At 34.8% G+C, this 18,597-nt stretch overlaps 1 protein-coding gene across 14 annotated transcripts in view; it reads left to right on the plus strand.

Annotated features, from left to right (window-relative positions):
- Window positions 1–18,597, plus strand: part of DCLK2 (doublecortin like kinase 2) — a 229,018-nt gene that overhangs the window by 14,435 nt on the left and 195,986 nt on the right. For all 14 annotated transcript variants that reach the window (XR_001397555.3, XR_011501956.1, XM_070504887.1 and 11 more), the window contains exon 2: window positions 4,978–5,312. Coding sequence is in view for 12 of the 14 variants with exons in the window: in XM_070504887.1 (XP_070360988.1) it covers window positions 4,978–5,312 (335 nt within the window). In the remaining 2 variants the exon portion in view is untranslated. The remainder of the gene's footprint in view (window positions 1–4,977; window positions 5,313–18,597) is intronic.

Consider the following 18,597-nt stretch of genomic DNA (forward strand, 5'->3'; position numbering starts at 1 on the left):
GACACAAACTGAAATAGATTTGTAGGATTAAAGGTTTTCAGAGGACAAAAGAGTGGGGATTTCCTGGCTTTTAATAGCCCCTTGGCTCTCAATAGGAGGCAATTCGTTTGGTTGAGTAAGGATGCAAGTTAATGGTTAACAAATACCCAGGTTGTATTACACAATTGTAGGCACCCTTTGTCAACCTGCTAAATATGAAGTAATACAGAGTGTCTTTGGACAAAATGTCAGTGGTAAGAAGCCAGAGCCATGCTGCTGTAGAGAGTTTTAAAGGAAATTCAAAGACTTTGTATTCTGTACTGTGCTTGAAAACATTTAAGTTGTATAACCACCTTATGCTTCTATTCATCCTCCTCCTACACAGAAGGCAAGTACTTTTTGTGTGGATTATTCACATGTTCATAATTTTCAAAATGATTTCCTCCCAATCTCTTATGGTCAAAGAACTTTTATTAGAGAGAACTGTTATTAGAGAAAGAGAGTATATGTATGTGTGTGTGCATGTATATCAATTCTTCTTAGCCAGAGACGACCAAGAACATGCCTGTAGTTGAAGAAGTGGAGTTTTTTACTTATTGCAGCAAGAAAGAATGGACATTATAGGATACCACGGGACATCTCAGTAAGAGGCTGTTAGACCTATCATTGAATTTGGGCTTTGGTTGAGTAAGTTCAGGAGGATCTAAGGAAGCAGGGACTCATTCTATATTGGGTACTGTCAGAAGGAGGGACAACTCTATGATTGGTTATCTCATGAAATCTTATTTATAGGGAGGGCAGACTAGGTTGAGGAAAATCTGTAGTTGGTAAAGAAGTGTCAGTCACTCACTGAGTGTAAAAGGGAGATGTTTGGTATTTTGTGGGTTGCATTGTGACCTTGTTTTTGTGTCACTTTATCATAGTCTCAGAATGACTTCATCTGAAATAGGTGTTCTGTGAGATTATATCCCACAGAGGAACTCAGGTCTGTGAGTGTCAGACCAGCTTGTAATAACATTGATGTCTGGCTGTGAACGTCAGATCTATTCTGGATGTCAGAGACTGCTTTATTTTACATATATCCATATACGAGAGATATATACACATACATTTATATCTTTAATTTTTATTTCTTTTTAAAATTTTATTGAGGTAACTTTGGCTTGTAACACTATAAATTTCAGGTGTACATCATTATATTTCAACTTCTGTATAGACTGCATCATGTTCACCACCAAAAGTCAAGTCTCCATCCGTCACCATACATATGTGCCCCTTTAACCCCTTTTGCCCTCACCCCTTCCCTTCTGATCACCACCAGTCTGTTCTCCATATCTGTTTATCTTCCATGTATGAGTGAAGTCACACAGTAATTGTCTTTCTTTCTTTGATTTATTTCGCTTAGCATAATACCTTCAAGGTTCATCCATGTTGTCATAAAGTACATGATTACATCTTTTTTGTGGCTGAGTAGTATTCCATGTGTGTATATATCACATCTTCTTTATCCATTCATCCGTTGATGGGCAATTAGGTTGTTTCCAAGTCTTGGCTATTGTAAATATTGCTGCAATGAGCATAGGGGTGCATATATCTTTTTTTAATTAGTTAACTCTAATTTTTAAATGAGATGCTTATCCTTTCCTTGTTTTGGTGAGTGTAATTTTAATATGTATTGGTAAGAGTTTAAAAAATTCTCTCACAATGTAATATTTTATCAGTATATCAAGACTTATTACTTTAGGATATATTTTTCCAGCTGTATCAGTAGTATAAAATGCAGTGTCATTTGGAAAACTTGTTATATATCCGGGGAATGAGCAGAAAACAGAAGATTCTTGCATTGATCCAGGTGGGAAGTGGGTGGCAATGAGAGCAGAGAGGAGGGGCAGTTTTAGAAATATTTAGAAGATAGTGTGGACAGAACTTGGTATCAGAAGGTAGTGTGTAGGGAAGCCTGGAGAGTGAAGGGTGATGCCTAGGTTTCTACTGACTACTTTGAGTAGGAAGTGATGTTCCTCATTAGAATGGAGAGGAAGGGAGAAGTGACAAGTTAGCAGGAGGGTAACAAATCTTAAATAAGAATCCCTTCAGTAGCATGAATCTGGTTGGGAGGATGCTGATTGCTTCTAATTAATTTTGTATGTGCTTAGTATCTAACAGAGAACAAAAATTTATTGTTTAATTAACAGCAAGAGCTGTTAACTTCCCAAGCAACCAAAATCTTAAATTCTTTTGTCAGCATATTCTCTCCCTATAGGCAAATCTATGTAAGTGACAAAATTACAGTTAGGAGGTTGTTTGATCTGGGTGGGGACATAACTAGGGAAGCTAGCCTGAGTATCTTGATGGCTGCTGTTATCAAGGTATGACATCTGTACTGTGGGGATTTATGCACCCATTATGCAGAAACACAGGTCTGATCTCAAAACCCTGTCTGGAAGCTTTGTGCTGAAATGTTGAGTGCCAGGGATGCCAAAGTGGGTTTCATATCATGTCAGTGCCTAGCACATGGGCTGGCGCATAGTAGGCGCTCAGTGCATATTGTGAGGGGGAGTCTAGGTGTAACAGAAGAGTACCCCGTAAACTATAATTTGGGTCGGCCATGGGTACAGGCAAAGGGTGAGGCTCTGTCTAGCAGACATTTGCCAGCCCTAGTTCAAAACTTTACATTTTTATTACAGAACTGATCCACAAGTTTTTAATAGAAACATTATGAAGGAAGGAAGGGAGAGAGGGAGAGAATTAAAATTTTTCTGTAACCACACACAAATAAATTAAAAGACAAGCTTCCTTTACCTATTTTCATTCTGATATTCTGAACCCATGTAAAGAGGCAAAATACAGAGGAATCTAAAAGGCAACTGTCTTGGTTGATTTATTAGCTGTGCAGGGACTAGGTTGGTCAAGGAAACTGACATATTAAATTTGCTTTTCTTTTGTTTCTTTTTGCCCTTGTCTCTTCTTTTTATATTTGGAAAAGTTTTCCCCCAGCTGACTTCTTCCTGCCCTTAAAAAAAAAAAAAAGAGTCACTTTTGCTTCCTGAGATTCCTTTTTTTTTCTTCCATCTTAATATTTGAGGTCAGAATATACAATTAAATTTTATCATAGGTGAAAATAAGAAGAGCTTTTCAGTGTGAGAGTTGCTTTCTCTGTAGAGTTAAAGGAAAATCACAATTGTTTATTTTAGCTCATTAATACATGCATGTGATGCATAGTTATGTGTATAGATATGTATTTTTTCCAAAGATTGGCATCTGAGCTAACAACTGTGGCCAATCTTTTTTTTTCCCCTGCTTTTTCTCCCCACATCCCTCCAGTACATAGTTGCATATTTTAGTTGGAGGTTCTTCTAGTTGTGGCATGTGGGATGCCGCCTCAACATGGCCTGATGAGCAGTGCCATATCCGCGCCCAGGATCCAAACGGGTGAAACCCTGGGCCCCGCAGCGGAGCCTGCGAACTTAACCACTCGGCCACGGGGCTGGCCCCCTATAGTTATATTTTATTAAATTTATACCTATTTTTGAAATTACGTGCATTTTCCCACACAATTACACTGTGAAAAATGATTTAGATAAACCTACAGAGATGAAAAATCGCTGAATGGTGATGGTTGGGCTGGACTTCCGATGATTGGTGTAGAAGCATCGTTAAAGCTGCAGCTGGTTCCCTAGTTTTCAGGGGCAGTGGCCTCATTATACCTTTAAATGGAAGACTGCTCCACGTCTGCCTGATCTTTTGCTGACTTGTTCATGTGCTGTTGGGAGTTCTCTATTATTCAGGATTTCAAGAACCTCTTGATAATAGTTAAATATAATATTTATATTAATAGATTTTCCACAGGAATTCTCTTTCACTATTTTGGTTATTTTTGTTTTAAGCATTTGCAGCATATAAGGCTTGTATTGTGTAATTGTTATGTTAAGAATGAGATTATACTGAATATGTGAAAAAATAATGGATTTCTCTTTGAGTTAGACGATATCTTAGAGAAAATCTTACCATGTAACCCCCTTATCTTATATATTAAAAAGTTACGACTAAAACAATTCAGTGACTTCTGAGTTTACTGAAAGAAAAATTATGATTTTTAAACATATAGTTATGAATTATGAGTTTTCAACATATAATTATGAAGAATCATGATTTTTCAACATGTGATTTTGGAATTTAAAATTAATGAACATTGAGTCAGTAAACCAACTGACAAATAATATAGTTTTTATGTTTTACTTAAAAAAATTAAGCTGAAGGCTGCATGAGTGATAACTACATCGTTTTAACTACTTAACGTTCTTTCCCATTTAGGTAGATATAGAAGAGATTGTCTATTTAAACTAATTATTTTAAATTCACATTCTTTAATTAAGGAAAAAAATGCCTAAGGTATGTTTCTTTGAGCTATCAAAACTCTTCCTTCGTTTTTGCAGTGCTTCATTAATCGAATAAATGAACCTGTAACTGAATATAATTTAGTTAGCTATGTGAAGATATAGTCTTTGATTAGGACTGAAATCTATAATTGTAAAGAAGAGGAAAATAGTTTTATTTTTTTACGTGAATATATTATATTGTGATAGTTATTTCTTCCAGAATGATATTTTTTAAAAAATTAAATTAGTAGACTTTTGGAAGTAGGAAGTACTTTAGAATTCATCTGGGTTAACAACTTCACTTTACAGATGATATTGAGAACCAAAGAGTAGAGGAACTATTAGGGTGACACGTTTGGTCAAAGTAAAACCTGGATCTCTCAATAGTTTCTTTGTCCAGTGCTTTTCATTTTGTAATGTATGTAATTATCTCAAAATCATTCTAGATGCTATTAAAAAGAAAGAGAGAGTGGAGAGAATGCCCAAGGAAAAGGATGTGAATGCCCTTTCAGTGAACCTATGAAGTGCATCAGTTCACATAGTGGGTCTCCAGCATTCGTTCAGATACAATGCATCTGTAGTGGGGATAATCATGCTAATAAAATTGATTTTTGCTTTTTAGGTGAGAGTTACGTGTGTGCATCGAACGAACCATTTCGTAAAGTTGATTACACCAAAAATATTAATCCGAACTGGTCTGTAAACATCAAGGGTGGGACAACCCGAGCCTTGGCTGCTCCCTCCTCTGTGAAAAGTGAAGTGAAGGAAAGTAAAGATTTCATCAAACCCAAATTAGTGACCGTGATTCGAAGTGGAGTGAAGCCTAGAAAAGCTGTGCGGATCCTTCTAAATAAGAAGACTGCTCATTCCTTTGAACAGGTCTTAACAGATATCACCGAAGCCATTAAACTAGACTCAGGAGTGGTCAAGAGGCTCTGCACACTGGATGGAAAGCAGGTGAGACGTTTCTAGCCCCCAGTTCTCCATCTTACGTTTAAACTCTCCCTGTACCATGGTGGTTACATATTTGACAATATGAATTTCATAGTCTGTTAGAAATTATTCTAGTAGTCCTACTTGAGAAGAGTGTGTGTGTGTGTGTGTGTGTGTGTGTATGTATATGTATATGTATTAGTCTTTATCATAAAAAATGTATGCGGCTTACCTGTCTCTACCTGAAGATCTCAAAAGTGAATTCAGAGAAATCAATAATATACTTCTTATGGTCACTGGATGGAAAGTGTAAACTTCTGAGGGAAAAGTGTAAGTTGATGAGCAGTATACTTATGATATGTGGATACTGCATATGTACATGTAATATATTTATGTATGCTATACTCAAAATGTGATTTGTGAAAAAGGGCAAAATGATATAAAAAATTAAACAGATAATCTGTCTGCCTATGACAGTAATGGGTACCCAAAAAAAAAAAAAAAAAAAAAAAGTGTAAGTTGAAGAGGCTTCCTAAATTACGTGGGATGTTCTCTATTTAAGAATATCTATTGACTAGTAGAGTCATTATGAGTTTGGGTAAATCATAGGAGTAAAAATAAAAGATATTTAACATTTTTTAAAAAGCTTTCCCTGCCCACTTACGTATAATATGGAAAATGCATTTCAAAGAAAGTGCTTTTATAAAAATGTCCATATGAGTTTCATAGGGAACAATGGAGATAATCAACATTTCTGAAAAATATACACAAATTACATAGGAAATGCAAGTCAAATTATGGTAACAATATACCAGGAATCTAATGGACTAAAAAAAAGGGCAAATCGAAAGACACACGAATATCAATTATACAGAAAATGAGTTTCACCACAGATTATCATTCCTAAAAAGAAACATGTGGCTTCTGAAGTGTATTTTTTTCTAATTTTAGTAAAGTTAAATTGTTTATATTTACATTGTATTAAACATTATAGTTTCCAACATTCAATTTGTTTCTTCATTCCATTTTGTCTTTTCCCTCTAACATACTTAATTTGTTTTGCAGTATTTGGCTCATGTAGTGCTGAGAATGAAGAATAAAAAACACTGGGGCAGTGTCTTCTGGAAAAACACAATTAAAATAGTTTTCTAATTTCCTAAGACCAGATCTAGTTACTAAGTCTTACTAGGTCTTACTAGGACTATAAGGATCCTTCTAATTAGTTAATGGTTAGAAGGCGTAACACTTCATTGCAGCCTGCCCCAAGTACAAATGGAAATAGACACTTTACAAATTGAGTTAATGGCACAGCACAACACAAAACACCTTAAGATTCATTTTGCAAGTAAGTGAAAATATTTAGACTATGAGACAGAAAGGAGATTTGGTAAATAATTGATTCTTGGCAAACACAGGGAAGACAGGAAATATAAGGGACAAATATTTAAGATACCTAACAAAAGCAAAAATGAAAATCATAAATACACCAAATTAGAAAACATAAGTGTTTAGTAAATGGAAATGAGATTTTAAAAATTGAAACTCAGATTTGTAAATCTCCAAATGTTCTTCAGGGAAAATATACGTGAAATGAAGTTGAACATCTAATTGAAATAGTAATCGTTGAAATTTTAATAGTTATCTAAAAATTTGTCTTCAAAAAGGCACTAGACTAGAAATGTTTATATGTAAAAATGTTAACTAAAGCACAAACAACCCCAAATCGTCAATGTATTAAAGAATAATACACCGCTATAAGTAGGACTTAAGGACAGAAATTAAAGGATGGCTTACTATTAAGAAACCTGTTTCTACATGAGATCTAGAGGGTGGAGAATAAGAGCACACATTGTCCCAAAAAGATGTCACAAAGGCATTTCAAAAAATACAAAATCTATGTTCAGTTAAAGATTTAGTTATAAAAATGGAAGGTGAATTCTCTAGTACACTAAAAAAAAAAAAAGAAGGAAAAAAGAAATTCCTGTCTGAAACAAAAAGCCCATGTATTGGTGAACAAGTGAGATACTGGAAGTATTTCCGTGACAGTCAGGTCCAAGATAAGGACACATGATAGCACCAGTATTCAACGTTCTTTTATATATATTCTTCCTGATTTTTATTTATAGTTTAATTGTCATTTCAATGAGACTCTAAATAAGATTTTCTGGGTAATGGGAGGAGGGATACCTGACAAAGTGATTTTAAAAGTTAATCTGGAAAAATAAGCAGGAAAATTTTGGAAATAATGATGAATGGGCTCTCATGCTATCAGATACTAAATCATCATCCTCATACCACGCCAAAAATAAATTCCAGGTGTTTTAAAAATATAGATGTCAAAATGAAACAAAAGAACTAAAAGAAAATATGTCAATGGTTATGTTGAAATGGGAAAGAATTTTCTATGCGTAAAAGTAGTGGGAAAATCACAAAGGGAAAAGTTGGTTGGACAACATAAAAATTAAAAATTTCTAGGTGTCATAAGGGTTATATGCTTTTATATTGAGTTATAGTAGTTTAACATGAAAAAAACTAACGCTAAAATGAAAAGATGGATAAAAGACCAAACAGACAATTTGAAAGGGTAGAATTATAAATACTAGCATAAAAAAGTTGTCTTACTGAAAAGTTTTTAAGTAAAGCAATGAGATATTATTTTTAATATCTTAAATGGACAGGTTTTTATAAAAGAGAGTGTCCACTTTTTTTAATATGCAGTGAATTGACATTCTCGAAGACTGATGGAAATGTAAATCTTTACAGAAATCTTAATCTTTATAAATCTATATAAAGATTTATAAATCGTTATAGAAAGCAATTTGTTTTTTACAACTATAGAAATGTTTTTACTATTTGAAGTAATAAATTAATTTCTGTGGATTTATCCTAGATAATGTGAAATGCAAACATAATTATGCATAAGAATTTTCATTCCAGCAATAAGAGCCAAAGATTGGAAACAATTTAAAATCCCCAAAGTAGAAAACAGGTAGACAATATTACCGTAGAATTCCTATATAGTGGCCATTGTAAATTATGTTTGGGGGTATGTTTAAAGACATGGGAAGACGTTAAGTGGAAAAAGCAAGGAAAAAACTCTATAGTATGTTTTCAATTTTGTGTTAAGAAAGAAAAGTAGAGGAAGAATTTTTTTTTTAAACTAATTCAGAAGGAAACAAGCTTATAGTTGCCATCAGAAATCCAGTATTTGCCGTTCTGATTTCCACTACTACTTCTTCATGTCTGCTTAGAAGCGAGAACTCAAGCACTGAGAAAGAAAACAAAGACTGATTTCAATCAGATTGCAGAAATTAGAACATTGTGAGTTAATCCTTGAAATTTTGGTATGTGGCTATGAAATGTTGCTAAAAGTATCTGTTTTGTCGCTGTTTATGTCTTATAGAACTTAATTTTAAAACTTTCAAGTAAACATTTCTTTGGAAAAATTATAAATTTAATTTTTGATAGATACAGCTTTGGCTATTGTATTTTCAGATGGCCAGGTATCACTGTTTATGTCTTATAGAACTTAATTTTAAAACTTTCAAGTAAACATTTCTTTGGAAAAATTATAAATTTAATTTTTGATAGATACAGCTTTGGCTATTGTATTTTCAGACTGCCAGGTATCCTTAAAAGCTGTAGTTTTCTTGTTGCTGATTCAACATCTGTACTATTAGGTTGCTATTTAAAACGTTGAGTCTGTTTTTTGGTTGATACGTGTTATAAAGAGAACATTAAATCTTGTTTTGGAATAGCATAAAGAATTTTGTCTTATGCTTAAGATTAATGCAAATCTTTAAATGGGCAGTGTTAATTTTGATTTTATTTTATAAAATGATTTTTTTTATAGGTATGTAAAACTCTGCTCTCTGAAAATTCTCAAGAAAAGGACAGCTGTGCTTAGGTGAAGAGAAAGGAATGAGAAAAGAACTAAAATCTGTTAATGAGTTGTCTCTGCGCAAAATTTTAGACTGTGTGCCTTAACTTTTACATCCTTTCCTGGTTATTTCCTATGTAGATTCGTTGTTCATCTTAAAAGAATCTGATCTTAGACCCAAGGATAGAGATTAAACAGTTTATAGGCATTTCATCATAAATAGTCACTGATCCCATCCTGACACCTATGCCAGAGTTTTAGGGGGCCCTGGTTATCCTTTATGGGCTTGAAAGCTTTCCTGATTGAAGAGACAGTGGTGTGTCATGTGCCAGTAGCATTTATGTTGTTAAAACAGTGTCCCTGCATCTAATCTTCCTTAGAAATGAATGGTCACATCCTCCTAGTAGTATTGACTCCATTTAAAAGGTCTGACTTGGTTAGTATAACTAACTCATGTGTTTTATGTCTCCTTATAAAATCACTTGAAATAAAATCATATTTTAGGATTTTATCCATGTTAACTGTTGGGTTTTCTTTAGCGTAGAGCAGTGTTTCTCAACTGGATACAGTTTTGTCCCTAGGGGACATTTGGCAGTGTCTGGGGTCATTTTTTGATTGTCATGACTGGAGGTGGGGATTCTACTGGCATGTAGTGGATGGAGGCCAGGATACTGCTAACCATCCCACAATGCACGGGACAGACACAACATAATTCTTTCGGGTCCAAAATGTCAGTAACACTGAGATTCAGATATCCTTGTGTAAAGCAAGTGAAATGATTTGAAAGGAAATGATATTTGTTCGAATATTAACTTTGTTATCAATTAGGCCACATGGTAAACTATTTCACAATTTATAGTTGTGCTCATAGCCTGTCTAGCCACTTTTTATCTAATTGAGGCAGGTGTGTTAGAACGTCATGGTTTATATACCGGGATTTTTTTGTTGTCTTAGATTTCAATCTGTTGGTCTTTCTTGTATGAGGTTGACGTGCAGTTGGATAGTATAGCTTCACAGGGGATTAAATAAATATGTCCAAAATGGTTTTATAGGTATTTAAAGAAATCATTACTTAATCTTGTGGGGTTTTAAGTATTTAATACTTAAAAGTGATGTCATGATTATCAATTTTTTAAAAAATACATAACCTATGTATTTATAGATGGGATGATTAGAAAAAATAATTTGAATATAGAAGTCATGACAGTTCTCTTAAGTAATTTTCTTTTAATTTGCAATTATTTTGGATTAAATGTTTCACTTTTGTTTCTCTTTTGAAAATAAAACCTTGAACTTTTAAGTTAAAGGAATTGTATACCTTTTAAATTTTTGGAAAGTCAGAGTGACTTTCTTATAATAAACTGCAGCAGGAGGAGTTCTTTAAAAAAATGTCTTTATTCTGTTAAGGGCTGAAAGGTCCAAATATAGCTTTTGTCCACATGTGTAAAAAATTCTAGCTTTTAGCTTTCCCAGAAACAGCCGAGTTTTAACATAAAAGAAATGTATTTAGTGGAATTTTGGAACAAGTTGATTCTTGTCATGGGCAGAGGCAAAACAGACTCAGAAATTGCTAGCAGTTGATGCTTTGGGGGTAAAACACTTCCAGACTTTGGGACTGCTGCCAGCTTTAGGATGCCCATGTGGGCTGGGTCCTCCATGGAGATCATGACAACCCCTTGGAGTGCCGCCATCTTATCAGTCATCTTAGGGTTTGTGACGGTTTCCATTCTCAGTTTTTAAAAACTTAAATTTTTTCGTGGGTACCATAATATAAATAACATTTTATTTTGTACCTTAGTTGAATTTTCTGGCATCAATTTCTAGCGAAGATTCATTTCTCTGTAATGACCTAACCATTCTTATTTAAAGCAATCTCTTCTCAAAACTTGCTACATAAAAATCAAATGGTTGATATCTATTCATAAATATTTTCTACAAATCATTTAATCCCAGTATAATTTTTCCTTGAAGTAGTTGTGAGAGTTTGATTTTAATTCTCACACTGTTCCCAATGCATGCGTTTCCTTTTGTAGATAACAGAAATCCAGAAAACTGTGTTTTGTCGTACTAGATACAGTCCCACCTCTGAAGTGTGTGTAGCCCTGATCTGTCTCAAGTAATGGAAAATTTATCCCAATCAAGAATCAACAGACTGTGAGTAACTAGTGAGATTTTTCAGTGTAGCAGGAAGTCCAGGTATAGAAAGGGAAAAAACATTTGTTTGTTCTTTGATCTCTGATCTAAGCAGATTTTTTAAAAAAGGAAGGGAAGGCTTAAACTCCTTTTGATTTAATGAACCGCTTTTTTCAAAAAGTGTTTGAGAAGTGGGAAGAAAGAAGGAAGCATTTAGATATCCCTCTTTTTGTTGAAATAAAGTTTGTTTTACCATTCTGGTATCCGTTGTGTAAGCACTTTCCCCTGACCTTAAATGATGTTTTCTCCCTTTTAATGGGAAACTGGAGGAAAACAGCAAAAATCCTGTTAGTAGTTACTGCCGTTGCAAAGTAGAAGAAATGTTTGAGAGAAACAATTTTAGCTCACGATATATTATGCAACGTAAAGTGTAGATGAGATAGAAATGACATCACTGCAAACTCTTTTGTTTCCTTATTTATTCCTTTGATATCTAAACTGGAGTAATGCATGGAGCATAAAGATTATGTTAAATTCATTTCATTTCTGTTATACATATGTTTTTCAGTGATTGTAATAATTATTAAAATATGTATTTTGTTAAATATGTATTTTATAATGATTAGAATAATAGCTAACAGCTTAATTAGCTAGTAGATAAAAGCTGATAGCTTACTATGTCAGGCATGACATGAGTGCTTTATATTAGTCTTCACTGATCCTTAACAACCTTGAGAGTTAGGTATTATAATTCCCATTTTACATTGGGGAAATTGAAACAAAGAGAGATCAAGTAGCCTATTCAGAATCACGCAGCTGGCAGTGGAGCTGGGATTCAAACCCTGGAAGTGTGATTCTGGAGACACGCACACCCACACCCACCCTTCACAGCTATGCTGTAAGCTGTCTGTGGTCAGGCTCTGTGAATGGCTTCAGAGATAATGAAGAGAGACAGAGCACATAACTAACTAATAAGCTAATCAGGTTGTTTCAAAATTTTTTTTAGGTTTTAGAGTGATGCAGTTTTACCTGTGGTTTATCTAAAGTCTGTGTAATAATAGGTTGTGTGGTAAAATTATTCTTTGCGTAGGATCTGAAAATTGAAAAAATAGGTTGAGTGATTTTATGCTTGACAAAAAGATGACTCTTAGAGTTATTTTAGAGATTTAATTTTAAAAAATGAAAATATGACATTGTGGAAAGTTTAGAAAATATAGGAAAAAATAGATGCACAATCCTTCCATTTTAATACTGTTTTTATATTTAAGTATTCCTGTCTGTATTTTTATATACATATATTTTTGCTTCTTTTTTTAAGAGAAAATTACCCAAGTAAAATCAGTACATTTCTATTGGAAAAAATCAATTCAGAGAAGTGCAAAGAACGAAAGTTTCTTTTCACATCTGCCTTTCTTCCCCAACCTCACTGTACTCTTAAAGGGAACCCACTAATGACAGTTTTGTTAGTGCAATTTAAATACATTATTACACAGTTTTTCTGTAATGTGGTTTTTACATGTAATCATGTATCCTGATTTTTTTCACTTATTAATTGTACTCTTTCACATTGTTACATAATCTTTGCATTTTATACATAAATGACTGAATAACGTTCAGTTGCCTAGATATATCATAATTTATTTAAGTTAGTACTGGACATTTGGGTTGTTTCCAGTTTTTCATTCTTTTATCCTCTGATCATCTTGCTGTTTATAGATTTAACATGCTTTGGTTCATTTCCTTTCCTTAGGATAGATCCTAGAGCTAGATTACTGGAAGAGACTCAAGTATTTTGGGGTTTGAGAGATACTATCAAAACTGTAGACAAAAAATTGTCCTGGTTGGCAAAGCCCCTAGCATGTGCCCCAGTATTTCTGTAGCTGGGAGAGACTTATGAAAGGGTTAGACGTGACAGCCACGCACAATGTACTTGCATAACTTGTTGCATGGAAAAACGCACGTTCTGTGAAATTCCTATTGTGTAATTTGAAGCCCACTTGCGTTCTTCTTATCGCCTCTGCCTTTGGTTTATCTTCTAGAAAGTACTTTAACAAGAAAAGCCACTTGCCCTGCGTATCAGTTTCATACCTGAGGCGAGTGCTGATAACTAGTCCTGAAAATGTTAATCTTAGTAAGGGGAAACTTTTTCTTCTTAGCAAATACCCTACGTTATGGTACTATGTCACCTTAATCTTGAACTAAAAGACTGTCACTTCATTCAATGTTTGCTTTATAACCTTTGCCTAGATGCCAAAAATCCCATGAGTGTATTTCTGGTATTTAGTGAATTCAGGTAATTTTTTGCTTTGTGATATTTTGACTCAGAATTGAGTTGAGGAGATTACTTGCCATAGATGCTTTGTAAAATTAATTGATTGCTTTTGGTGGATCATAGCTAGCTTTTGGATTTGTTTTGTTGTTTTTGTGTGTATTGTGAATGTCTGCTGATCGCACTTTCTACCAATATGTGTAATATATAATATTACTTTACAAGTTTTATTAGATTTCATGAAATCTATTCAGGGCCATTTATTCATTATGCCTTATGGTAAAAACAAGGACAGGTAAAAAGTCAGTATAGTATTTTAGAATGTATAACTGAGATAGGAAATTATTTAGTTCAGCTTGCTTATTTTGTGCATGAGAAATCTTTGGGGGCTCCCAGTAGCGTTTTAAGAATTTGTGGAAATCTGTAGTTCTTTCTCTCAAGTAAAACCAGACTCAAATTTTTGTGTATGATCAGCTTGTTTGTAGATCACGTGTGGTTTAAGAACCTCTGCTTTGGCCTGTTTTACTCTGTTCCGTTTAGTTGGGGGAGGTGTTTGTTTTCAGCCGTATAGTCATTGATTTTTCGAGACAGCAAAAGTTAAGCTTGACCATGGTCATCCACATTTTTAGGGTGCTGCCTCAGAGAAGAGGAATTAATTGAATCTAAACTAAAAATTGCTTTGTGGAGAAAAATCGTGCTGGAGTCTGTATTTGCTCTTTCAGTAACACTGCACAATTTTCCAGATTTAAAAATTCACCTCTTGCAGTTTTTTTTTAAAGTTAAGAAAGAGCACCACACTTCAAACAGTAAGACTAGCTTTCATGAATATTCTTTCTGTGTATTTTTAGAACCTTTTAATTGTAGTGTGATGCAGCTGCCAGACTTTCAGCACAAAGTGTTGGAAAGCTCTGTAGTCATTAGAGGTTCGCCTCCACAGAAGTTTAATTCTCTGAGCCTGAGGACTGTTAGAAATGAAGCAATGCTTACCCAGAAGGAGTGTTCTGTTTTTCCTTATGCGTTTCAGGCTCTTCCTAAGACTTGAAATCGTAAAAGTTTTATTTAAAATTTTCTTTTGTTTTGTTTTGTAATGGTTTATGGCAAGCTTCTCTAAATGTGAGCATAAAGACATTTGATTATATTTGAAAATATTTCTCATTGTTTGCCCACATGCTAAGTCATTAAAATGCCATTTTAAGTATGAGGTATTTAAATATCTGTGGATTGGTACTTATAGAAACTGACATTAGTCACATGCTTGTATTTCTGAAGGATTAAGTTTATTAAACACCTAGTCTTTAGTATCACTTATATTGTATATTTTTAGTGGTAAAATATTACAACTGACACATGCCATTGTGAAAACGCAAATTAAACAGACAGTTTTTCTTTTTATAAAAACCAAAAGTTGTGTAAATGGAAACTTGTAAAAGCCCAGTTAGGTAACTTAATGCAAATTTTAACATTTTCACTTAATACAGTAATCCAGATTTTTACATGTAGATAAAAGATAAAAGTTTAAAGCTTTTCTAGTAGTTTTAAAAGTAATTTTCACTACCGGAGCATTCCTGCCTAGGCAGCACCGGTCAATGTCTTAATCACTTCTTGAACTTCTGGGAGTTGAGAGTTGTGGTCAGTGTGATTTGTGCCCTCAGGAGCTATTATACGCATCAGAGTCAGAAAATACAAATTGAAATTTGATGTAAATATATTCATTTCCTATGACACATAATCGTGTTATACTATTGAATGAGATAAGGTTCATGCTTATGCAATGAGGAATGTCCTTAAAGATTTTAAATGATGGGAAAGGCAAGACACCAACGTTTAGTGCCAACTGTTGTGGCAGACTGTTTACACATGTTGTCATTTAATTTTCATATTCACCCTGAGGTACGTATATGGTGCTATCTCTCTGCAAGGAATGTTACAAAGCACACCCAAAGAACTTTTGTCCTTTGGTTTCAGTTAGACATCTTGGATATGACAGGACACTTATTGTATGAGGTTGCCTTTGCTCCAGACATTTTCAAATTTACTCTCAAAGCTGGTTTTCAAGATTCAAAGGCAGATCAGTTTTCACTACTTTATAATCATTCCTGATTGTTTTCCAGAATCTGTTATGCAGCAAGATAACTTTAGTCTTTAGACTTGGCTCTGAATACCTTCTTAGACTTTTCCCAAAACCTATATTCACCCTCAAATGATGAAGAGTTTATTTATTTTATTCTATGGGTTATAATTCCTTACTATCATTTTATTTTGTGGCTCAAGATGTCCTAGATTTGGTCAGTGAAACCTTTTTCAAGTTGGATCCTTTGTCTTTTTTTACATATTTAAGGATGCATGGGAGAGTAAGGATTATAGGGAACCTTGTCAGATTCATCATTCTGCTTTGTGGTGAGTGAATATACAGCAGCAATTCTGTATCGCAGCAACTGCTCTAGGTCCACTGTTCTCAGGTGTCTTCTAATGCTGCACATTCTCTCCTTGTGTGTCTACAGACATGTGCTTTCTATTCATTGCACGTGACTCTTGGTTTCTCTGAAACTCTGTCTTTGTCTCTATTAGTAAGTTTGCCATTAAACCCCTAGGAACTAGAGGCTAGGATATGTCTGATTGAGTTGATTAGCTAGTCCAATATAAGAGCAGCATCATAGGCCATTAGCTTTCCTATTCTTGACCTATAGATGGCTGCTTTTAGGGAAACACTCATGGTTTGTTTTGAACAATGTTGCTTTGGTTTGAGTCTTAGTATTCTGCAACCTATGTGCAGAGAACTTTGCTCCTAAGGGGCTGTGAGTATTGAAGACATCTAGAGATTCAGTGACTATCTGGTTCAGTAGTTCTTGACTGGAGGTAATTTTGCCCCTGACGGGAACATTTGGAAATTTCTGGAGACATTTTTGGATGTTATAACTGAAGCGGGGTGGGGTAGAATGTGCTACTGGCATCTAGTGAGTAGAGGCCAGGGATGCTGCTTAATATCTTGCAGTGCACAGGGCAGCCCTCCACAATAAAGAATTATCTGGTCCAAAGCATCAATAATGCTGAGATTGAGAAACCATGGCCTAATTTAATGGATATAAAGAGAAAAGATATGGGAGTATTGAGGGAAATGCGAGTGGTTTTGGAATGATCAGTGTAAGGATATAAGTAGGTATATATGGTTGAGTATAGATTTTTGAAATTAAAAACTTAGGCAATGGCAAGATTATGCACAGCATACACTGCATTTACAAGGATGTAAACTTTATCCATTGGGCTGTGGGTTGCTCTTGAAGAATTGTAAAGGGATCAGCTTTGCATTTGAGAAAGTTTACTCTGGAGGGAAATGTGAACTGTGAATCAAGGTGTGTGGGTGGGACTGAACTTTGTGTGGGGAGCAGTGCTAGGGAAGGAGAGGGTTCATTTTAAGGAAAAGTCAGTTTGGAGAGTTTTCAGTGCCAGGGATGGTACAGTTGATTCTCACTATTCAGGGCAGTTATGTTCTATGAAGTTGCTGCAAACAATGAATTAGCAAATACTGATCTGTTTCTCCTTGAGGAAATACAGGGTTAGGTTCCTGTGAGCCTCTGCTCACAACTCTCAGCAACCAGTCAAACATAACCCTGTTTTATGTGTGTTTATGTTTAAAGGCACCTTATTTAAATATATATTGTCGATTCATTTATGTTGAACTCACCACCAACAGACTGTAACTCATGCCTGAACGAAGTGTATCTCACACTTGTATTTCTGCTGTAAGGCACGCATCACACCCTTTTTGAGCTTAGGAATACCAGACAACAAGCACTTTAGCAGCACCAAATGCTTGGGGACCATTTTATTTATTTATTTATTCATTTGTTTATTTATTTATTTAGTAGACGATTAGCCCTGAGCTAACATCTGTCACCAATCCTCCTCTTTTTACTGAGGTAGATTGGCCCTGAGCTAACAGCTGTGCCCATCTTCCTCTATTTTATGTGGGCTACCTGCCACAGCATGGCTTGACAAGCAGTGTGTAGGTCTGTGCCTGGGATCCGAACCAGCGAACCCTGGGCCTCTGAAGCAGAGTGTGCGAACTTTAACCACTACACCACCAGGCCAGCCCCCTTGGGGACCATTTTAAGCAGAGAACCAACAAAAAGCAGAAAAATACAAAAAGTTTGCCATTAAATAGACCACAGAAGTGCGAGAGCTGAAATAAGACAGCAGAGCATCAGCTTGTTCAACCCCCAGCTGGGAATGTGTTCATTGGGCAGCTCAAATGTTTCATCACCGTGTGTATGTCGGCAAATGGCCAGAAAAGCACCATGAGGATTGATTTTGGGATTAAAAATAAATTTTAGCAAGTAGGTGAATTTGCAGATACAGAATCTATGGATAATGAAGATTGAATGTACTTTGGATTTCAGCTAGTATGTCCTAGTGAGCAAGTCTGTAATGCAAAACCATCTATCAACATGGCAAAAAGAGTGTACTGTTTTTAAAGGGATGATATAACAGAATGTAGTACATTCATATATGGTAAACCAAGGCAGTGTTTTTTAAAATTTGGGAGAGCTGATCCAGAGGAGGGAAAAAGTTATTCTGTCAGACATTTCCAAATTAAACCTGAAATGCATACACTTCTCTCTGATAAGAGAATGTGGAGAAGGTGTTGTGAGTTTGATAACCAACCATGCTAATAACAATCATTAAGTGTCAGGTAATTACAATGTGTAAAAATAAAATGTCCTACTAATAGTAAGTTACATTAGTTGCAGTTCGTGAGTCATCTCGTGTAAACAAGGGTTGTAACAAAGTGAGGAGATGAAAAGAGTCAGATAGGAAAAGAATATAAGGACTTTGCATGCCTTTAAAGGAAACTGATATGGCCCAAAATATTGTCCACTCTGTAATTATTTCATGATTAAAGGAATTCCTTTGGAAAACAGAAGTGAGTATTTGTGACACAATGTTGAAATTTAAGAACTTAGATCACACATTTTGAAAGCATTCTCTTCTGAATGTCACTTTTGTGTTCAAAATATTTTGAGGCATTC

The sequence above is a fragment of the Equus asinus genome, chromosome 3 (genome assembly GCF_041296235.1).
Source record: "Equus asinus isolate D_3611 breed Donkey chromosome 3, EquAss-T2T_v2, whole genome shotgun sequence".
Lineage (NCBI taxonomy): Eukaryota > Metazoa > Chordata > Mammalia > Perissodactyla > Equidae > Equus > Equus asinus.